This window comes from Copadichromis virginalis, unplaced genomic scaffold (genome assembly GCF_057382275.1).
Source record: "Copadichromis virginalis isolate Kocher_CV1m ecotype Utaka unplaced genomic scaffold, C_Virginalis_male_GT1.1 unmapped_scaffold_1, whole genome shotgun sequence".
Taxonomy (NCBI): domain Eukaryota; kingdom Metazoa; phylum Chordata; class Actinopteri; order Cichliformes; family Cichlidae; genus Copadichromis; species Copadichromis virginalis.
This window is the reverse complement of record NW_028188589.1, coordinates 1,044,051-1,067,787: the sequence shown is the minus strand read 5'-3', so window position 1 is coordinate 1,067,787 and position 23,737 is coordinate 1,044,051. Positions and strand designations below refer to the sequence as shown.

Below are 23,737 nucleotides of genomic sequence, written 5' to 3'. Positions count from 1 at the left end.
AATGAAGCCCAACAATCATGTTTCACAGTCCTGTGGTCTCAGCCTCAGATACTCATCAAATCACACAGAGCTCATGTAGAAACAAATGAACTAAATATGTTCTCCTTCATTTCTGTCAAACAAAGCTGTATGAAACGTTTCCAGCTGTTAGTATCATGGTTGCTAGGCAACCTGGGCAGCGCGACGGAGGCTAGACGTCCCATTTCACGAGCCTACGAGCCTCGCACTTCGGCCTTAGCGGTCTTTGAGTACGCGGCCCTTGAGGACTTTAAAGCTGCAGAACCTGAATCGGGATACAGCCATGATGATCTCCAGCCTCGTGCTCGCCAACATTCTCACCTGAGTTAAGAAGACGATCACTGAAATGGTCTCAGCAGGTCCTTTGATGACAGCAATGAAATGCAGTGGTAAGGCTTTTTGGGGATTAAGTTCGTTTTCATGGCAAAGAAGGACGATGCAGTTCATCTGATCACTCCTCATAACATTCTGGAGTGCAGGCAAAATGCTATTATAAAAACTTAAGCAGCAACTTCTCCAGGTTCCAATATTTATGCAATTCTCAAACCTTTTGGCCACGACTGTATAACCTCTTCTGAAGTTTAGTGGATATTATACATGGTTATGCTCAGGATGTGTCGGCCAGTTTCCACTGGAAACGCCTTTTGGTTAAACTGTCAGCGAGGAATTTGCATTTGCACTGTTACATTTTTATATAACTTTAATGCACATAAACAACAGCTGCTTGTTTCAGTGAAAATACATTGATGGGTTTTTAATAAAGTTGTGCAGCTGTAAAGTATTTTGTCTGCTGTCAATTCTATCGTCAGCTACATGGTTATGGCAAATGTTCAAATGTATATGGTGATAAATATCTTTGGTCATATGGTCCTGCTCTGTCTGTCACCTTCTGTGTTGAGCTCATTGTTTCCTCTGTAGTGGCTGAGCTGAGTCCAAGTAGCTGAAAATGTTCCTCTGCTGCTCCGTCAGACTCTCCTCCTCCTGCTGATCAGCTGGGACACAAAACAGATCTTTGTTAGGCTCCACACTGCACTGAAGAGTCAAAGTGGCTCATATGTTCATCTGACAAGTAAAAGAACACATTTTTGTTTCCCGAGGTGGGCAACTTGTTGGAAACAAACACAAAAGGTTTGAGCACTGATACCTGCCATTGCTGGCATTGAAAGATGCAACGCCAGCAATGTGGATTGTCAAGACTCAAACCAATCATCAAGCAAAGACAACAGGGATCATTTGTTTCTCTTTATTTAGCATTCACAGCATTTGTAGTTGCCTTCTGTGCAGGGGAAGTCCACGCACACTGTGTGGTACCGCCATCCGCAGAAGGTGCATTCAACCTCTGTAAGAGAAACGAGATTGTCTGAGACTGAAATGATATTCACTAAAGAAGTGGTGATTTGTAAAACTTCAAGTGTATGATAAGGTGAAAACAAATACACAACTGCATGTCATGTAGTTGAAGGTTTTTTTTCTTTTGGAAGACCGGAAAACACTGAAAGTTACAAATTAGTCCTTTACTTATCCAGGTAAAAAAAAATCTCATTGAGATTAAAAATCTCATTTCCAAGAGAGACCTGGCGTCATGGCAACACAAGTCACATACCACACAGGTATATAACATTTATAACAAACACAATATCCCAACATGTGTAACAAATGTATTGTGCTTGAAACAAATTCAGAATAGGTGATAAAGCAGCTGCACATGTGTGTCACGAGTAAATCTGGCTGTATAACAAACAGAAACAAGTGATGCTGCTGTCTTTGCTCAATGGTTGGTTTGAGTCTTGACAATCCACATTGCTGCCATCTTTCAATATGTTGAATGCACCAGTGTAAGTGCAGCCACTCAGACTCAATGTGTTCATAGAAACAGGTGCAGATGTGTCACGAGTTCATCCAGCAGTAGCTATGGCACTTGGCCACAGGGGGCAGCAGTGGACTGACCTGCATTCGAGACTGCTCCAGCTGCTCTGTGACAGTCAGTAGATCTGCTACAAATTGCAGATCATATGCAAGTTTTGGAAATGACATTATAAATATTCCTAACTCAGCCACGGCAGCATTGTTGATGTATTACCTATATACTACAAATTATTCCACCTGCTGAAAAGTGGATCTAATGTGGGCGGACTCACACTTAGCAAATAAACCTGTGATGTGAGAATGTAATCAAACTGTTGATCAGAGGCAAAGTAATTTAAAGTTTATGATGCTATCGTCTAATGTTAGCTGACATGATGTTAGCTTGTAAACTTATGTTGTTGTCTGGGTCTCATGTCTGATCTGATGATAATAACTGTGACAACACAGAGATTAAATAAAGGACGTTGGTGGGACTTCTTATGTTAGAACTATAACTTCAGTTAAGGAGTGAGACGTAAGGTGACAAGGAGAATGAAGAGAATGAGAAAGAAGTAACTGGGAAGAGAAAATGAAAACAAAAATTTGAAATGATCAAATTTGTGTTAACAGATGATGGTGATTTTAAAAATTCAAGTAATTTAAAGGTTTTATCCTATTTGTTGTTGTTTTTTTCATATTCTTCTATTTGCAAGAGGTTATTAATAAAACAGGTTCTCTTTCTGGTTTCTCTTTTTGGACGCACTCTCTACAGCTTATCACATCCAAAATGGCGGATGTCAAGTACAAAACCTCGACAGAAACAATCAGCAAGAATTTTAGCATCAGTCCAAAATAAAACTGTCCAACTACAGAGTTTTAAAATCCAACTAAACTATGAACAGAGATCTTTTACAAATAGGCTATTGATGAGATGACAGTGGTAACAAAAACGTACACATCCGCGCACACAGACAAAATGGCGGGAGAGCGTTTAACGGTCGACCTCATGAGTCCGTTACCGTGAACTATGGAGCGGCAGATTTGTGCTGGAACTGAGCTGCACACAGCTGATGTTAGCCAGGAAACATTACACACTGCTAACGTTACCTTCACACGGAGCTCCACACGGAGACGATCAGCGTCAGGCACAAACACCAAGTTCAGAAAAGAGGAACTTTGAGCAGGAAGGAAAGAGTCAGAGCGGCGTTTGAGGACACGTTTACAACCACGAACATCAGAATCTGTCTGTGCTGCATTCAAGTGCAAGTTGGAAACTCACTAATCTCTGTCATGTTGTCCAAAGATGATTTATTTCTGCTGGTTTTCTTGTTTGAAACACAAACATGTGTCAGCACTTTGTTGTTCTTCACCCTGCAGCATTTGAATATTTCAGGAGTAAACTGATCATAAATTCATGAAGTCATGACTGAAAGTGCAGACTGAGAGTGGATCACATGATGTTTGAGGTGTGTCATGTGACATGTTCAGTATTGTCACACATGTCTAGATTGTCCCTGATATCATAGCTGCTCAAACACTGATGATTATATTTGAAGAATTATTCCTGATGGCAGCAAAGTTTGAATGGAGCTCTCTGTCTGTGCTGATTTGTCGCCCTCTGGAGGTCAAAGCACAAACTGCATGATGTCACTGTAACCACCACAGTGACAGGAAGTGTTTTTAAATGATGAAACATGTCAGTGATGCTGATAGTGTGTTCATCACAGACGTTCAGGCTTCATGTTGACATGAATCAAAGTTAATGTCATTATGGACCAAGGACAGTACTCTGGGTCTCCTGCAGAACAACTCGAGCTGTGATACCTGAATGAAGAGCCTCTGCTGCTTTAAAGAAGGAGGCTCGAGGCAGAGGTGAGGTGCAGACCAACCAGCTTTTATTCAGCAACTTTAACAGAAGGATCAGAAAAATAAAACTATACAGCACAGTGATGCTGACTGAAGCCACAGCATTAAACTAAACAAGCATCTGATCATCTTTAACAACATCTAATAAATAATGACAACTATTTAATCCTGTATTTCCTACAATAAAGCCTGTTCAGATATTTGTTGCTGATGGAAATGTAAAAGGCTCCCAGGAACCAAAGGACAAAAACAGAGGCAACAGTCACAACTGCAAAGGATCCCCTAACACATAAACTGGTTCGAAGATATTTTCTAGCTCTGCAGAGGAGCTTGATTGCACGGACAGTAAAAAGTGGATTCAATAACAGCAGCGAGCGCTGAGTGATATAACGGTGCTGCGAGCAGCAGTGCAAAGGCTCACACATAGACAGCAGCTACACTGTGTGTGGATGTGATCCACAGTCACAGCTGTGGGTTTCAGTCAGTGTGTCTCTAACTTCATGGTCACATTTCAAAGCTTATTGGAGCCAGAAGATGTTCAAGTAAAAGATTTATTGCTGTACTCGTCTACCAGGATAACAGGAGGTTCATAAAGCTGTGTAATACTTCAGCTTTACATCATGGAGTAGTAGTTGTGTCCCTTTGTGTTTATTAGTGTGTTCACACGTCTACTTTAACTTCACTCTGCAATGAAAGGATTCAAATCACTGATAAATACATACATGCTGACTCTGAGTCTCAGTGAAGGAGGAAAGGATGGATGAAGGCAGCCTAGTGTGGGTCATGTGTGTCCAGCAGTCATCCAGGGCCTGGATCCATCTGTAACAGGAAGACAAAGTCCAGCCTGTAATCATCCTATCAGGCACAGCGTTTCCATCCAGCATCCTGACGACGCTAACAACCCGTCAAACGTCTCCTCTGGTCCACAGAAGTCACACTTCCTGTGTCATGTTTACCTTTTTAAGTGTGCTATTCAAGCCTGTGTGACCAACTCTGACTCTCCAGATTCCATCCTGGTCTCTGCTGCAGCTTCTTCTACACGACTGTTTTCTGTATAATAATATCTGCCTTTCCCGTCTCTGTCCCAGTGTGCCTGCCACTCGTCCTTCATCTTTACCTTCATTATACTCTTCACCTCACTTTCACTGTATTTTATAGTCAAACCTGCACGACTTCTTCTTGCTGCACCTTTTTAAACTCATCGTCCTGTTCATTGCATCAACACCGATATTCACAGGGAGCCATAAGAAATCCACTTCTATCCCTCTGTGTTTGATTCTATACAGTAAATGAAGTATATCAAAAACAATATGTTGCCTAGAGTCTGAAGACATATCACCTGTGCTCACTAGCACGCTGCTAGAGTCCCAGCAAACCACATACCTCCATATTAGTGCGTCCTCCACCCAGTTCAAGCCAGTAACATCACTACCAGCTCCCAGTATAAACTGCCACATCATCTGTAATTCTTTTACTCATCACCAAACTTATTTGTGGGAGAACAAATGCAGCAGCCGTTCTTTTATCTGACAGTGTTGACGCATCAGTAAATATCCTCACATGACCTGAGGACTTTCCCACTATATGAACCTGCTTTTAGTCGCCCCTCCTCCCTCGCCACAAGCTTCCTTTACAACATGACTTATAAAAAACAACTTTATTGACAATCAGCAATAACAATTACAGACAGTCTAGAAGAAGAATCACATGATCAAGGAGCAGAAGTTTATGGTTTTAATAGCTTTTACATTTTGGGAAAGTTTTAAAAACATTGTTTGGTTTTCTTTCTAAAGCGTTGAAAGGACGGCTTTGCATCAGAACAGTAAGATCAGCAAATGAATCCATTAAAGTTCTTTTGCCTTGTTTGCAAAAGAAGCCAAACAACATTTGTGTTACAAAGAGAGACTTCAGAACAGATCAAAGATCACAAACATCAGGCACTGATGGAAACAGCCAAACACAGAAACAGAGGCACCAGCAGGTGAAGGAGGCCTGTTGTAGAAATGACTCTGAGTGCTCAGGTAGAAACGCATGAAGAACCAGTGCGTCTAATATTTGGAAACCAATCTGTGTTTGAGCGTCCTGGATGAAACACAGATCATGTTGCAGAGCGAGGACGTCGTCTTTCCTCCCGAGTGTGTAACTACAGGACGTGTGCAGCAGGTTTAATCGTCCTCCTGACAGTTACTGATGAACGAGTCCTTCAGGGAGGCTCCAGGATCACTGTGGCTTTTACCAGCTGCTGCTAAACTGAGAGGTGTTGCTGCTTCATGTGTGAAGATGTTTGCATGGCTTTAACAGTGCAGACGTTCCTCATGTGCACCCATTTCATATGTTTTATTGTGATGTTTAGTAACATCTGCTTCCCTCCTTCAGGCAGACGATAAAGTGAGCTCAGCCTTAAACATGTGGAGAGAACGTTTGACCGACAGTCCTGGGACGACTGCAGAACAATGGTTTGTTTTTAATGATAAAGTTTCATAATGGAAATAAATGCTGAGCCTGTTTCATGATGTTGGCCCTGCAGCATCAGGCAGGATTAATACTGTAACAAACGTGTGTCACAGTTATAATGACTTTAAATGAAGACTTGGGTTGGATGGAGATGTCAGCTGGATTTGTGCTGACTGTCACTTTAAATGTTTTCAGTTCAGCTTCTAAATCTACTTTTGTTTTTATGTTTTTTGAGCTGAGCACATGCTCTAAACCTGCTGCTCCATGATTGGTGCAGAAGCTTTAAGCTCCTATTAACAAATAATAACCATGGACTTAGTTGTTACTACAATAACTTATCATTGAGCAACTTGTATATTTAATTTTACTTGTAAAACTATGCAAGTAGAATTGAATGGGGCACAGTGAGCTGAGCACAGGCCCACTCTGTGACACTCAGAGGTTTGTGGATATCATACTGAGAGTATTGGACACAGTGCAGCCAGCTTGCAGCCACTTTCCCACCACTTTAGCACAATGTTTACATGAGACTCAGCCACACTAATGTTCCTGGGCAGACATGTGGTGCAGCATGGCTGATGGCACTGTACCTGCAGCTGTCATGGACAAGAACCACTCAATACCTCACCCAAGCCAAGCCTGTGCTGATGTTGTGATCTGAGACCGAGACACTAACCCAGGATCAGGATATGATGTTGTGAGAGTTTCACTAAGAATTAGCTCTGATTACAAGATTTCAACCTATCGTAACTCTAATTTGTATTTACTTCAGTTTGTTCATCTTGGAGCTGTGTGCAGCTGAGGACAGTCTTATTATTACCAGGTGAGGATATGTAACAGCCACAGTCTGTAGAGATGATGTCACCATGGAGTGGTGATGTCACTGGAGCTGCCAATATGTGCTCCAGCCAAAGCTACACCAGAGGGTTGTGCTGTGTAACAGGTTGGTGCAGGTGGTGTTATCTACATTTGAACATTAGGCAACAGTCTCATGAAGACACTTTCTATTGTTCACTAAAGACCAACAATAACAGAGACAAAGGGAGAGCAGCAGAACTAGTGCTAACAATTAGCACTGCTAGCCTGCCCACCAACACCAGCTAATGTTCTAAAAACGATGATCAATGATTTTGCTGTAACGGCTCCAGCTGTCTGTGTCAGGGACACGTTGGAGATGAAGTGAGTGATCCAGTGACAAAGGTTTGGAAAGCTGCAGTCAGCTGAGACTAAAGGAGTCACCTGACCGAGAGACCAAATGTTTCACTGAGAACGTCCAGATGAACAGAATCAACCTTTGGGATAATCTGTTCCACACATCCATGTTTCACTTACTGCATTATATTTCCTCATTGCTGTGCACACAGGCCTGTGGCTTATAACCAACTCCAAGTTCAGACTCAGAGGCTGCTGAAGCTGTTTTCTGGAACAGAGACGTGTTGGATATAAAACCAACTCTTCTTTATGTGTCAGCACTGAGGAAAGGAGCAGCTTCGTTTCTAAGTGTATGAAGGACTGTAGCAGTGTGTGTGTGAGCTTTATTTCACAGACAGAACCATGTCAAAAACACAACTTCAGGTAAAAACAATACAAAATCAAAGAGTCTGATCAGAAGGATTAAACAGAGGAGTGTGGGACTGTTTTTAACAGACAGCAGGTTAAGCCAGGCTGGAGGAGTAAACTGAGCCTCGGTGTGAGCAGCAGTGTGTTTGACAGGAAGCTGAGATAAACAGTCTGGAGCCCATTTAGTGCTTCATATGAAAGTGTGAGGATTTGAAAGCAAATCTAAAATCAAGCAGGAGTCAGTGTGAGAATGATTTGTGCTTTTCCTCAGTCAGATGCTGGGAGTTTCAGTTCATCCATGTTCAGCGTGCTGTGCTTTGTGTAACAGGAGAATATGACAGTATAAATCAAGTCTTCATGTCACTGAAAGCCTCCACAGTCTGCTATGGAGGTGCATCAGTTTGGATTTACAAGAAGAACATTTCTTAAACCTGCCACAAGATGGCGCTCCAACAGAAGGGATGTCCACAGTGTAACACAGACACACATACTGTGTGAATGTGTGAGTGAATGGGCTTTCAACACAAGGCTTCTGCTGCTACCTTTAATGACATAATTAGCTAACAAGAACAAACTGTTAATTACCACCAAAGAACGGCTCCAGATTTTAGCTGCTGACCATTTTGTGAAACGTTGATTACATCAGCTTATTGTTGATTTTTCAACCTTAATATCAGCTGCTTTAAAGGAGCCTGGTTCTCTGGCAGTAACACTTTTCTTCACTAGATGCAGTGCAGGCACAGTCTGTGTTTCTAAACTACACACTAATGTTCATTGTTGTGCAGCTAAATCCTCCCTCTGGATGGGAAGAATCCCTGTCAGGCTTCAAACACCTGGCTTGGTGTTCTGGAGCTAATGTGTCACCTGTGAGGACTCTGAGATGAACACACAGCAGACACTTCAGTTCTCCGTCTGTGTGTCCTCAGTTTCCCAGCATGCCTTGGCTGTGGTGGTGGAGGTGAATGAGGGGGAACATGCTGCTCTGTCAGCACTCAGGTTTCATACCTGGTGATCTCAGAGGACAAAGCGGCGTTACAGCAGCGCACGTTGATGAGACCTGATGCTCTGAACAGTTCAGACTTCAGCCTCACTCTGAGAAAACAAACGACTGACTGTCAGCAGCAACTACACCTGCTCCATCAGTGACGGAGAGAAGAACTGAGACTGAGAGACATACAGCTGCAGGTCAAAGGTCAGAAACGCCCGCTCTTTGTACGGGTCAGGAGTTAGTACTGCAGAGGTCAGAGGTCAGCTTGCTGACAAACCATTTGAAACAGTTTGGAGCTAAAAGCACAACAGCAGAGGAAAGAAGAGACACTGCAGAGATGATGCAAAATATTGTGTTTTGTTCTCAGCTGTCAAAAAGTGTAACACACGTGTTCCAGCACAGCCTTTGTGTACTTTCACTTCTCCATACTGTCCATTGGAAATCCTGTTTGTTACTTTTTGATTTCAGTCCATGTGTCCAAAGCAAACTTCTGTCCCACACTTTCTCTGCTGACTCTTCACCGATGCTCAGATGATCTCAGATGATTTCACCAGAACTCATCAAAATTCGGGCTCCACAGAAACCCAGACGTCACTAAACAAGCGTAACAAGCAAAGTGAAAACTGGTCGTTCAGCTTTATTGACCAAAGATAAGCTCACATGTCACCTCATGACACAGACACTTATTTCCACAGCATGCACGAGGACTGACAATAAGTGTCTATAAAGCCACTTCTATCTGCCACACCTGTGCTTCTGTCATGGTTGCTCTCCTCTCACTCTGTCATTTATCCACAGTCTGCCTCCCTCTGCTCCGTCAGCTGACGTCCTCTCTACACCACCTGCTGTGTTTTATCCTGCAAAAACACATTTAAGAAGCGTTGCACCGAGTAACGGGAGGAACTGCTATAAAATCCATTTAAAGGAGGTGGTGCTGAGTGCTGTGACTGGGGTCCCACCACTGACATCACGGGTGGAGGACATGTTGGAAAACTGCTACAAAGTGCTGTGCAGCCAGCAGAGCTTACAGTCTGTCCTGTGTGTCATACAGGCTCTCACACTTAGTGTTTCTGTGACACATTGAAGAGAAGTTTGTGTTGTTCACAGTTGTGCTTGTACTGAGTGACAGCTGACATGACCTAACAGGAATAATGTGTCTGTGCTGAATGAGAAGTAACACACAATGAAGTCTTGATGCATCTCAATCATCCAGGAAAGTGAGTCTGTTGCTTCTGTTCATCTGGACGCAGCGTTTTGTGGGAGAAACGTGTCGTCATCATCAGGTGACGTCTTCAGTCTCAGCTGCAGGTTTCAGTCTTACAAACAGGACATTTGCATAAAGACTGAAAGCAGCTGCAGGAACGATGGGCTGGGAGCTCCGTTCCTTCATCTTAATTATGCAGATTCTCAGGACCATTGATCAACAACCACTGATCCATGTCCATGAGTCCCATTCACAGAGATGTGGGAATGGCTGCAGTCACAGCATGTAAGATGGAAATAAATGAGAAGTATTTAGCTGAAGTGGATTTGATTTATGTTACTTCTTTTTTAACTTGTAGTTCTACATTGGAAGATTATTGTGATATTGGAATATAAAAATACATTTATATTCTATTATTTTCTCAAAATAAGCGTCACACTCGTGGAAGCCGGTGTAGCCGCCGAAGCGCCTGCATTTATGAAGACTTTCAGCCCCAGGTAGGCCAGTTATGGATCTTGGATCCACATTATGTCAGCATAAAATACATACTTAGGCAGAATTTTGCAAATATCTATTTTTCATTTTGTAGCAGCATAGAGCTTTTTTCCAATTTTTTTTTAAAAGTCAGGTCAAGGCTCCAAAAGCCCAAAGGCGATATAACAGTTTGTGTTTGCTACATGGATCATTGTAGTTCAGCTTTCCTTTGTTATATTTCTTTAAGAGCTCAAAATGTGTTCATTACATAAATCAAATGTAATTTTCTCTGTAGCACTTCATGGATTTCATAAGCAACACACTGTAGTTGTTCACACAAAGCATAAAGGTAAAAACAATATACACAGTGTTATCTTCATTTTAGATGTCACAAAGTATTTGCGGCTCCCAGTGTTTTCCCGAACCCTGACCCTTTGCGTGGAAACCGGGTCCAAAAGGCTCTTTGGGTGTTAAAGGTTGCTGACCCCTGCACTAGGCCCAACTGACACATATATTTGATTCCAAATACAAAAAATAATGTGTAACCTGCTGGAAGAATGTAGGAGGTTGAGACAGGATCTCAACACTTGGTGTCTGCAACAAAAGACAACAATATGTGGGGCGATCGTGGCTCAAGAGTTGGCAGCTCGTCTTGTAATCGGAAGGTTGCCGGTTCGAGCCCCGGCTTGGACATGTTGTGTCCTTGGGCAAAAAAGCACTTTGGGGTCCTTAGGGACGAGTAAAGCGCTCTACAAATACAGGCCATGTAATGGCAGAAACATTCTCTAGTGTAAATCCTGACTAGTTCATTAACTAAAGATCAGTTTCAGTGAACATTATTCACAGAGGGATCTGAGAAATAAAGCCCCACTAACCACTAGAACTAGAACTAACTAACTAGCACTGGACACTTGCATATTAGAGATTTCTACCACCATAGGAGGCGAGATATCATCCTTGAACCAGAGCATCCAGCCCTCAATTTCGGACATAAAAAGCGACGTGGCCAGGCATGATAACACTTTGACTGAACTGCAGGACTGTGGCTCAAACCACTCTGACACCATCGCCACTCTCCAGGCCACTGTGGAGCGTTTGTCTACGGAGGTAAAGAAGTTAGATGAGAGATGTGGAGCTCTTGAGGCACTCCAGGAGGAATAATTTAAGAACTGCAGGAATACCAGAAGGCACAGAGGGACCCAAGATGACTGAGTTGGTTCACACCTGTTGGCGGAGGCGCTATCTCATGTCAGAAGGTAGGCTGATAGGAAAATCAACGAAAATACACTACATGAGGTAAGAGGAGGAGAAAAAAAAACTCCACTCAGACTGAGCTCCTAGTGGGAGAACAGTTTGATAACAGAAAAAACACCTCAGCACAAAAGCACATGACTATCAATACACCATAGAAACACAAGACAAGCAACAGGGGCGGGTAAAGGGTAAGAGAGAGCCGGTGTAGACAGCGCATCCGGTCCTACAGCATCTGTGCTGGTCCAGTTGACTGCTATCTTCCCCGGTAGGGCACAAGCATCGAAGGCGTTGGAAAGGGAGGGGGATGAGTGAGTGCTTATCAGTGTAATAAGAGTTATAAGAGTCCATAGTTTAGCTGAGACAGTGTCCTTCGGCCTATCAGGCTAAGTAAACAGTCCTCCAGCCAATCCAGGTGTCCTTATAGTGTGGAAAATACGATATACAGAAGAAAAGAATATATCGCGATATATATCGTTACCTCACATGCTTCAAATTATACCGCGATATGGATTTTAGATAGATTTCAGTCCGGTTGTTTTCCAAAAAAAATGAAAATTGCGAAAGTAATACCACTATATAAAAGTAATGACAAACACAGTTTTACCAATTATAGGCCTATTTCTCTACTGCCTCAATTCTCAAAAATTCTAGAAAAACTTTTTAATTCAAGATTAGAAAAATTCCTTGAAAAACATCAAATAATAAATGTTGGTCAGTTTGGTTTCAGAACGCAAAGAACCACTTCAATGGCGATAATTGAGGCAGTAGAAGAAATTACTGATACACTGGATAAAAATAAATATGCAGTTGGTATTTTTGTTGATCTCAAAAAGGCCTTCGACACAATCAATCACTCAATTTTACTGGATAAATTGGAAAGATATGGTATTCGAGGGAAAGCTGGTAACTGGTTAAAAAGTTACCTAACAGGTCGGGAACAATATGTTAGCATAGGGCATTACCATTCAGAGAAACTTGGTATTACATGTGGTGTTCCCCAAGGGTCAGTGTTGGGACCAAAACTTTTCAATGTATACATAAATGATATTTTTGATGTTTCTCAAGTACTTAAACTCATACTGTTCGCAGATGACACCAACATATTTTTCAGCAGCGATGATTATACTGATCTTGTAATGACCGTAAACAGGGAGCTAAAATTAATAAAAAAAATGGATGGACATAAATAAATTATCATTAAATATAAATAAAACTAAAGCAATGTTTTTTGGTAATTTAAAATATAATATAGAATTACCAATTATCATTGAAGGTGTACCAATTGATAATGTGAGTGAAAACAAATTTTTGGGAGTCGTAATTGATAATAAAATTTCATGGAAACCCCACGTCAGACACATAAAAACCAAAATTTCTAGAAGCCTCGCAGTTTTGAACAAAGTGAAACAATTCCTTGATAAAGATGCACTTCGTACTCTGTACTGTACCCTGGTTCTTCCATATCTTACATATTGTGTGGAAGTGTGGGGAAATACATATAAAAATACAACTAATCCATTAGTCACAGTACAGAAACGAGCACTGCGTATTATTCACAAGGCTGGTTATCTAGATCATACTCACAAATTCTTTCTTCAGGCAAAGTTACTTAAATTCCAGGATCTGGTTAATTACAATACATCCATAATTTTGTATAAAGCTTTTACTAAACTTTTACCGGCAAATTTACAAACTAGATTTGAAATTCGAGAAAAGGTTTATAATGTGAGAGGCTTTGGAGAATTCAAATTACCCAGAACTCGAACAACCCGTAAAGGCTTTTGTGTGTCTGTATGTGGTGTGAAAATCTGGAACAGTCTGAGTTTACAATTGAAACAATGCAAAAATATTCATAGATTTAAATTTCTCTACAAACAGTTGGTCTGGTCACAGTATACTCAATGATGGTTTTAGTGTACTTGTGTACTTGTGTGTGTAGATATATATGTATGTATATGTATGTGTGTTTGTTACTTGTAGTTATTACTGCCTGTTACTTGTGGTAATGCAATTTATAATTTATATATTCTGTATTCAGTTATGAAGACTCTAATTGTTGGTTGCGAGCTGCCGCTTAGATGCTTGTATGTGCTGTTGATGGGTCTGTATGCAATGATGGGCGTAGCTGCGGGAAGTTTATTGTTTTTTTTGTTGATGAGTGAGTATAGGGGTGGGATTTAATAAGTTTTCTTCGTCCCACTCCTTTTTCAGGAAATTTTTGTTTTTTGTTTTGTGTATTTTATGTTCAATATAGGTATTTGTTGTGCCTGAAAATGAACAAATAAATGAATGAAATGAATGAATGAATCTACTGTTCAAAAGTGAATTGTTATATACAGTGTGGCAGCTGACCTTTGACCTGTGAGCTTCAGCCTCTTTGCTGAGTGTTTAATGCTCATCTATTGAAGCCTGCAGACACACCCACACATCATCTGATTTGTTTTCAGGGTTGTTTTCTGTGTGTTGGAGTTGGAGCAGAAACCTGCTGCAGGTTAATTATTGATCAAATTAATATCACAAAAGGTGCAGCAGCTGATCTTTGACCTGTGAGCTTCAGACTCTTTGCTGGTGTGAAGTGTTTAATGTGACGCAGTCTGCAGACACAGACGACTGCTGACGGAGAAGAAGCAGAGGATTTTCTCTGTTTCTACACTGACCTGGTCCAGACAGCAGAGAGCTGCAGAGTGAAGACGTTCATTGGAAGAAGCTGAGTAAGTTCAACGTCCTCTTTGAATCCTGGATCAGAAAGTGAATATTTGGTGTTTAAATAAGGTTTCTGTCTTTGACTCAGCCTGCTGTCACTTTTTTTAGAGAGAAAAGGAGATTTCAGATTAACTGGTGTTCCTGCTGCTCCAGCATTAAAGCACAGTATAGGTGACCGCGCTGATACCTGTTTATAATTTCACCAAAGCTAATAAACTGTTGGCTAAATTTTCTTGTTTTCAGATGTAAACAGAGGTGAGAGGAGGAGATAATAAGGATTAAATATTATGCTGAATAACTAAATTCTGCTAGTCGAAAATGCGACCAAATCTTTCAGTGGTGCGAATAAAAAAAAATATTTGGTTGCACCTGTGCGACCAACTGTTCGGGTAGCAAAAAAAAAAGTCTGCAACCTTCCCTGTGGTCAACAACAGACACACATTTTGCCCCTATCGTGGACTAAACCAATCAGAGATAGTAAGGGGTGGGACCTCTCTGATTGGCCGTGGTCCAGTTGAAAGTGCAGGTGGAAGTGGGAGGTGAGTAGCTTGAATAAAGCGATATCGATTCATTAAATCCTGAATCGACTTTTAAATATAACTGTGTTTTGCCAGAAAAGCCAGATTCTCAGATTAAAGCTCACAAAACCATTTCAACAACAACCAAACAGCAAATGAGAGCAGGTACACGGACTCCACACAAAGACGTAAACACAGCACAGACCCGACGCATCAGAATTAACTTTGTCTTTCTCGGCTTTCTCACCCGACGGCCCGTAGACGGACACGCTGTCGGAGCTTAGCGATCCTGATGCGTCCGGTCCGCGATGTGTTTACGTCTTTTTGCGCTGATTCTGAGCTGCAGGTTTTGTCTCTCCAACCAAAATTCACTGAGCTGAATTTTGCTGTTTTGCTTCCACGACTATTAAAATCGCACTTCATGCACAGCTAGCTCTCTCTCTCTCTCTCTCTGTACTTCAAGAACAGTTTCCCGTCTCCAATCTCTGTTTTCTGTATTATTCATTCGCTTATTACCCACCAGTCTACCGTTGTTTACAGCGCTGCGGCTGCTGTCTTTTTCTTTTTTTCACTTAAATGACCTCGGACAAGAAAGCCTATTTTTTCTGTTGTTCAATACTGAAGAAATTTAAACTTTATATGCAGAACATTGTAGAATATTTTAAGGTTATCTGCTATAAAAAGCCAGACCAGGAAAATCTCCTTCATGTTTTTCTGTGTTTTATTCTCAGTTACTTTCACACAAAGGCATCTGCTGTGATGTTCACAATTCTGATGAAGTCAGTACTGATAAATGATCAGAATTATAATATTTCTGACTGTCTGAGGCTAAGTTGAATCAAATCGGGACTTTGAAAACCGGAATCGAATGGATTATAGAAATCAGTGATGATACCCAGCCCTAGTGAGCAGCCTAGGCACGACAGACGTGGATGTAGCTGTAATAGGAAAAGAACTATTGCTAACTTTTCTGTTAAGGCCTGATCCTTCTGAAATTCATAGCCAGTGCTCTGACACGGTGTCATCAATCTTTGAATGCTGAAAAAGCACAGGTTATCCAGAAAAACACATTATATTATATCAATTATTATAAAATTTGTGTGCGCCTAACTTTTGTGCCGGTACGCCTAGCTTTTTAAAGTTAGGCGTACTGGTACGCCCATGGCAAAAAGTTAGTCTAGAGCCCTGATTGATCTGTGGTTATTGTGTCCCTGCAAATTCAACAATGCGCCTCAATGCAAAGCATCAAACAAATATTTCAAGTCATTCGACCTACTCGTTGAATCACCGTAGCTCTGACAGTGAAGCACACTCGTTTTTATGGGTAGTGACCTTGTAAGTGCAAGCTTTAAACTCTCATGGATGAGTAAAACTCATTAGAAACACTGGCGAGCAGTGAGTGAATAACAGGTCTGACAGCAGCAGCAGGGACGATGCTGTCATAGTTTAATGTGGAGTCTGTTTGAACTCAAACACTGAAGAGCAAAGAAAAGAACTTTAATGGTTCTGGGTCCCTTTGACCAAGTACTTTGCATTTCTTGTGGTTTTGGTGATGTTTTGTATTATGGTTTATGTTCTGGTTCATTTACAGTCTTATTTATGCTGCTTTGAGTTTCTTATACTTCCTGTTTAGTTCCTTGATGATTAGATTCCCTCTGTGCCTCTGTGTGTGTCTCTGTGTGTGTCTGTGTTTGTGTGTGTTTGTGTGAGTCCTGATGCTCCATTCTATATTTCCTCAGCCTGTCATGTCTCTCTTTTCTCCTCTTTCCCTCGCTCACTCTCGTCTGCCTTTCCTCCACTCCTCTGTCAAGCTCACGTGTCAGTGTTGCGTTCCTTTGTTTGCTGTTTTATTGTGAAAGTCTTGCATTCTTTGTTCAGTGTGTTTCATTTTTCCTGTGAAGGTTCTCAGTCATCCAGGTCATCATAGTTTAAGGAGCTTGGAAAGAAAAGCTGCTTGAACTGTCTTGAACTGTTAGCCAGTTCAAGACTAACATTTTTCTAGTTTCCCAAACAGTAAATCAGTGTGTGTGCAGTTCTCTGCAAACTCAGCAGCAAGAATTAGTGTGAAGCTTTAACTCTGCTGATCCTCTTTGAATCCTGGATCAGCTGAAAGGTTTAAAATGTTGTTCACACGTGTTGGACTGACTAAAGCTTCCAGTCACAGTGAACCAGTGTGTGTCAGTGAATGCATCGTGTGTGCTTCAGGCTCCATCTAGTGGACTGATAGCAGAGCAGCTGATGGATGATGAATTACTGGATGGAAGAAGCTTCTCATTAGCAGTGAATCAGTGTGTGTGCAGTTCTCTGCAAACTCAGCAGGAAGAATTAGTGTGAAGCTTTAACTCTGCTGATCCTCTTTGAATCCTGGATCAGCTGAAATTTTTAAAATGTTGTTCACACGTGTTGGACTGACTGAAGCTTCCAGTCACAGTGAATCAGTGTGTGTCAGTGAATGCATCGTGTGTGCTTCAGGCTCCATCTAGTGGACTGATAGCAGAGCAGCTGATGGCAGCTTCCTCTGCCTCACACTGCTGTCTGACTGCATCCAGCTGACACTGAGATGAAGCAGGAAAGAAGCAGCTGATATTTGGACAGCACACATGATGAAAGGAGGATTTCAGCTGATGTGCACATGAATGATTTGTGTTTCCTCTGCAGGTAGAAAGTGTGTGTGAGCTGAATTGAGCAGCATGGATCAGTGTGAGGACAGAGAGGAGGGAGTCCCTCCCTCTAAAAGCACTCTGTGTGGGGAACATGAGAGCCAGACCAAAGCTCAGAGGTGAGATGACCATCTCTAACTGTCCATGACTCTTCTCCATGTCACAGCTCAGCACTCACATCACTGCTGCATCATTATTCACAGGAACCAGCCTGGACCTCCACCCAGCTCTGTGTCCTTACAGAGTGACCGGTCTAAAGATGGCTACATTGATTTTAAAGTCTCTGCTGCAGAGAGGTGAGCTGTTAGTAAGATGAACTCTCTGACGCTTTTGATGGTTCCCGGTTTCTAAAATGCATCTCTGTAGCAGTAGTGTCTCCAAGGACACACAGGCTCAGCTGTAACTGTCATTTTATCTGGTTTAAGACACATTATTATTATAGACACACAATTGGCTGTTTTTAACTATTTATTTTAATCACAGGTGTAAATTTCGACCTCACACATCTCGATCCTAAACTATGATAGAAACAGCTGCTAGCAGTGGGTAGTTTGACTTTAGCCTGGTGGCTAAGCTAACGGTAACAAGTGTGCCAGCTGTGCTCTGTGAGGATGAGACGCTGCTCTAGAAAGCAAACAAAGGTTTGTGCAGCTCCTCTTCAGAAAAGTGTTCAGAGAGCATTAGACAAAGGCTCGTCGTGTGAGACAGGAACACAAAGTGTTTGTGCCACGTGATGCTGCAGGATTTGTTAACATGTCCATGATGGTAACATCTCCTCGTCTAACTGCAAACACATGAGCGCTCCTAACGGCAGCTATAACAGCCACACAGGCAGACTGTGTCTCACTGTTGCATTCAGGGACATTTGTTTTCCTGTAAAAAGCTGAACTCTAATCTAAGAGGACTGTTACTGACAGGAAACAGCTGCATTATCTGCAGTCTGTGTGATCACAGCTGCTTCAATCATGTTTGTGTCTGCAGAGGTCAGAGGTCACAGTCTGCAGGGTCCAGCTGTCCGTCTGTGAGGAGTGACCGGTCCAAAGAGCTAAATCCAGACTTCAGTGGTGAACCTGGAGCAACGAGGTCAGAGAGCTGTGATGACTCCTTTACATGTTTGTGTTTCCTGGATAAATATGACCTGAAACATCCTCAGATTGTTACAAAGATTCATTAAAAAGAAAACAATGAAAGAGAAAAGATCCAAATGTTCGACTTGGTCATTTGCTGTTTGAGGACAGTGATGCTCATATCTGTGGGGAAAGTGTGACCTGAGTGGGTTCATGTTTGTCTTTAAAGAACAGAGCTGCTCTGATTCTCTTTGTGTCTGATCTGTTAAACAGTCTGAGAGGTCACACAGAGACCCAGCAGCTAAAGCCTGGATCATACTGGCTGCTGTTACTCCATCAGGACAACACTGAACCACAGTGGTGTGGATGTAGTGGATAAATCCCACCATACTGATGCTCAGAGTTAACCACAGGGAACAAAACCAGATGTTACCTTCAGATTGTGACCTTTGGAGTGGACGATGCAGATTTCAATAGAGAATAAATGTTGTTGTTTTTCAGCTGTGAAGAAAGAATCTAATTTTCTGAACTTAAGAATTTATGATGCTGGAAACAACATGGAGACTATAACACAACATTTCCACTGTGTTCATAGAATGAATGTAAAACTGTCAGACATTCATTAAATATGCAAAATGTCTACAGAAGCATCAGAGGGTCAGACGTGAAGCACTCAGTGATTTTGATCAAATGACTCATCAGTTATTGATCTGTACTACACTGATCTACCACGTTAGTAAAGCTGGTGTTCTGGTGGTGGAGGGAGACTCGGATCATGTTCTGGTTTTGGAGCAGTGATCTGCTGATGGTTCAGTTTGATGAGCTTCTTCAAAATCATCCCTGACATCACCACTGAAAGGACGTCCATGAAAACAGACTGAAAATTACTGATATGTTCACAATCTGAGAGTTTAAAACTTGACAGACTTGATTCAGATGAAGTTATTTGAGCAGAAACTCCTGGATCTTTATCCTGTGTGGATCTAATCCTTCATGGTTCCTCCACAGAGTGGACCAGCAGAGCTCAGAGGTTCCCAGTGGTCAGTCTGCCCAGCAGCATCAAACACAGCTGGACTCCATATTTATGGTCTGTACATGTACAACAACTACTGTTACATCTGTTCTGTTCACAGTCATCTCCATGCTGCTCTTTGTAGACCAGTGGATCGTCAGTGTGTCCAACATGGATCTGATGTTTGGCTCCATGATTTCAGTCTGATTGGCTCATTCATAAATATTCTGTTCCAGCTGCTGGAGGACAACATCATCACTTTTGTGAAGAACGAGCTGAAGAAGATCCAGAAGGTTCTGAGTCCAGATTACCCAGAATACTTAGAGAGTCAGAGGAGCAGCAGCAGAGAGGCGTTTGTGAAGATCACAGTGGACTTCCTCAGGAGAATGAAGCAGGAGGAGCTGGCTGACCGTCTGCAGAGCAGTAAGAGGATTTATCTAAAGATTTAAGCTGCTGGATAAATGAACATTTTCCAGAGATGGAAGATGGAGCAACATGTTTTAAAGATTAGTTCTTTTTGGAATTGAGTGTTTATTTTTCTTCTCATTCAGAGCTTCAAGCTGCAGTTTGTCATCGTAACCTTAAATCCACCCTGAAGACGAAGTTCCAGTGTGTGTTTGAGGGCATCGCTAAAGCAGGAAACCCAACCCTCCTGAATCAGATCTACACAGAGCTCTACATCACAGAGGGAGGGACTGCAGAGGTCAATGATGAACATGAGGTCAGACAGATTGAAACAGCATCCAGGAAACCAGACAGACCAGAAACAACCATCAGACAAGAAGACATCTTTAAAGCCTCACCTGGCAGAGACGAACCAATCAGAACAGTGCTGACAAAGGGAGTGGCTGGCATTGGGAAAACAGTCTTAACACAGAAATACAGCCTGGACTGGGCTGAAGACAAAGCCAACCAGGACATCCAGTTCATATTTCCATTCACTTTCAGAGAGCTGAATGTGCTGAAAGAGGAAAAGTTCAGCTTGGTGGGACTTGTTCATCACTTCTTTACTGAAACCAAAGAAGCAGGAATCTGCAGCTTTGAAGACTTCCAGGTTGTGTTCATCTTTGATGGTCTGGATGAGTGTCGACTTCCTCTGGACTTCCACAAAACTACAATCCTAACTGACCCTAGAAAGTCCACCTCAGTGGATGTGCTGCTGATAAACCTCATCAGGGGGAAACTGCTTCCCTCTGCTTGCCTCTGGATAACCACACGACCTGCAGCAGCCAATCAGATCCCTCCTGACTGTGTTGGCATGGTGACAGAGGTCAGAGGGTTCACTGACCCACAGAAGGAGGAGTACTTCAGGAAGAGATTCAGAGATGAGGAGCAGGCCAGCAGGATCATCACCCACATCAAGAAAGCTCGAAGCCTCCACATCATGTGTCACATCCCAGTCTTCTGCTGGATCACTGCTACAGTTCTGGAGGATGTGCTGAAAACCAGAGAGGGAGGACAGCTGCCCAAGACCCTGACTGAGATGTACATCCACTTCCTGGTGGTTCAGGCCAAAGTGAAGAAGGTCAAGTATGATGGAGGAGCTGAGACAGATCCACACTGGAGTCCAGAGAGCAGGAAGATGATTAAGTCACTGGGAAAACTGGCTTTTGATCAGCTGCAGAAAGGAAACCTGATCTTCTATGAATCAGACCTGACAGAGTGTGGCATCGATATCAGAGCAGCCTCAGTGTACTCAGGAGTGTTCACACAGATCTTTAAAGAGGAGAGAGGACTGTACCAGGACAAGGTGTTCTGCTTCATCCATCTGAGTGTTCAGGAGTTTCTGGCTGCTCTTCATGTCCATCGGACCTTCATCAACTCTGGACTCAATCTGATGGAACAACAAACAACCTCTACATGGTCTAAACTATTTAACAAACCAAACCTACAATCTCTCCACCAGAGTGCTGTGAACAAGGCCCTACAGAGTCCAAATGGACACCTGGACTTGTTCCTCCGCTTCCTCCTGGGTCTTTCACTGCAGACCAATCAGACTCTCCTACGAGGCCTGCTGACACAGACAGGAAGTAGCTCACAGACCAATCAGGAAACAGTTCAGTACATCAAGGAGAAGCTCAGTGAGAATCTGTCTGCAGAGAAAAGCATCAATCTGATCCACTGTCTGAATGAACTGAATGATTGTTCTCTAGTGGAGGAGATCCAACAGTCCCTGAGATCAGGACGTCTCTCCACAGATGAACTGTCTCCTGCTCAGTGGTCAGCTCTGGTCTTCATCTTACTGTCATCAGAAGAAGATCTGGATGTGTTTGACCTGCAGAAATACTCTGCTTCAGAGGAGGCTCTTCTGAGGCTGCTGCCAGTGGTCAAAGCCTCCAACAAAGCTCTGTGAGTACATTTGTACTCATGTCTTTACTTTTATAACTTTTATTCAATTTGAATTTGAATTTTAACATCCAACTGTGTCAGTAATTTATTTCACCAGGTTTTCTGTGTTTTTATGAATTTGTATCCTAAAGTTTTGGGATTTCTCCAATACAACTTTAACCTCTTTGATGCCTCCAGAACTCGGTGTACTCGAGACGCTGGATTCACCATGAACTCTGATCATCACTGCTGCTGTTATGTTATCAGTCTTTGTTTAAACACTTAGGCTGCATGTGCCTGATGTTGTGATACTTTATATTCACATGCATGCTCCTAGATACATTTCTACTGCAGGTCTATCTTTAGTCACAAATGTTGGTGAAACACTTGCTTTTACATGCATGGTGGGTCCTGCATTAAAGAAAGCATTTGAATTACTCAGTGAATCCTGGCAGCCAGAGAAACATCCTTAGTTCCACTTTAAACTAAACTCTGCTTCGGTCTTCCACAGTGTGTTTGTTGTTTCTTTGTTGTTGTTGGCCTGCTCTCTCCTCTCACTCCAATCTGGTTGCAGCAGATGTTTGTCCCTCCCTGAACCTGCACACTTGGGTGCAGCACCTCAGTTCATCTTCAGTCTGAAACCAGCTGTTGTAGCTATATCCCCTCAAGCACACCTTCCCTGGTCATCTCTGCTGTGGTTGCTATAAAATTCAATCTTGATTTAAAAAAAAGAACAAAAAACCTCAAGTCAGACTTGATGCCATTTGTTGGCAGCATGGTGCCTGTTTGTTAGTCTTTGATGATAAACTGCAGCACAGTCTAAAGCAAACCTTCTGACTTTATTGACTTTATGCATGTATATATTCTTCCTGTTCACCTTGGACACACAACAGCTCTCTGTTTGTTGTGATTGGATCAAGAACAGCCAACATATCCTAATCTAGATGATTTCTAAGGTGGTATCTGGGAGGAAAAGTTAAAATCAGCTTGGATGGCCTGTACTGTATGATGGCCTTGGTTGCACCACATTGATAGCCATGCAGGGTGGTTCACTCCTTGGGCAAGAAGACCGAGGAGTGAGCCACCCTTGGTCAAAGCTTGGCCATTCAAGCTCAATGTTTTCCCCTTGTTGGTTGATGATAGTATTTTTTTTTTTACCTGACTTATAGTCATCATTGTCTTCAAATTAACTCACACACTGCTGACTGCTGTAGCTTACCTGGCTGAGCAGGTGACCCATGTACTGAAGGTTAGAGTCGTGACTCCAGGGCCTGGTTTGAGTCTGCCCAAGACCATTTCCTGTGTGTTATTCTCCTCACTTCTCCCTCCCTTCCTGTCTTCTCTGTCCTATACAGTGAAGACAAAAGGCCTCAAGTTGTGAAAACTCTTCCCCTTCATCATCTTCCAAATCATCTCTCTCATCTAACATCACCTGTATTCTCTGTGTAGAGAATCTTTTCACAATCTTGAATGATAAGGATCCAAGTGGGTAAAGTTATTTATTTGTTGTGTTCCTATTTGCAGCTGGGATATATTAAGAAAACCTATCGGCTGCCCAAATTACATCCAGTTTAGAAGACAAACATTGAGTGAAGTATTTGTTTCATCATCCTTCACAACTCATCAACCAGGTGTCACAAACTGCAGCAGGACAGTACAAAGCATGTCATACTGGATGGCTGCAACAACCAGAGTTTTACCTACCTTTGGTATTTCTTGACAGCATGAGCGTAATATTTACTGAACAGAGTCGTCTTCTGCAATCTTTTCAGATTCAGTTTCAGAA

The 23,737-nt window shown here is 42.3% G+C and overlaps 1 protein-coding gene and 1 long non-coding RNA gene across 2 annotated transcripts in view; both read left to right on the top strand.

Moving 5' to 3' along the window:
• The first annotated feature begins 14,233 nt into the window (after nucleotides 1–14,233).
• LOC146679472 (uncharacterized) lies at nucleotides 14,234–17,834 on the top strand. Its single transcript, XR_014918526.1, has 3 exons — nucleotides 14,234–14,374; nucleotides 17,543–17,663; nucleotides 17,748–17,834. It is a non-coding gene; the product is annotated as an uncharacterized LOC146679472 (long non-coding RNA).
• A 2,366-nt stretch (nucleotides 17,835–20,200) lies between these two features.
• LOC146679471 (NACHT, LRR and PYD domains-containing protein 12-like) overlaps nucleotides 20,201–23,737 on the top strand; it is a 21,633-nt gene continuing 18,096 nt past the window's right edge. Inside the window, exon 1 of the mRNA XM_085450380.1 lies at nucleotides 20,201–21,972. Coding sequence (XP_085306506.1) covers nucleotides 20,882–21,972 — 1,091 coding nt within the window. The 5' untranslated portion in view covers nucleotides 20,201–20,881. The remainder of the gene's footprint in view (nucleotides 21,973–23,737) is intronic.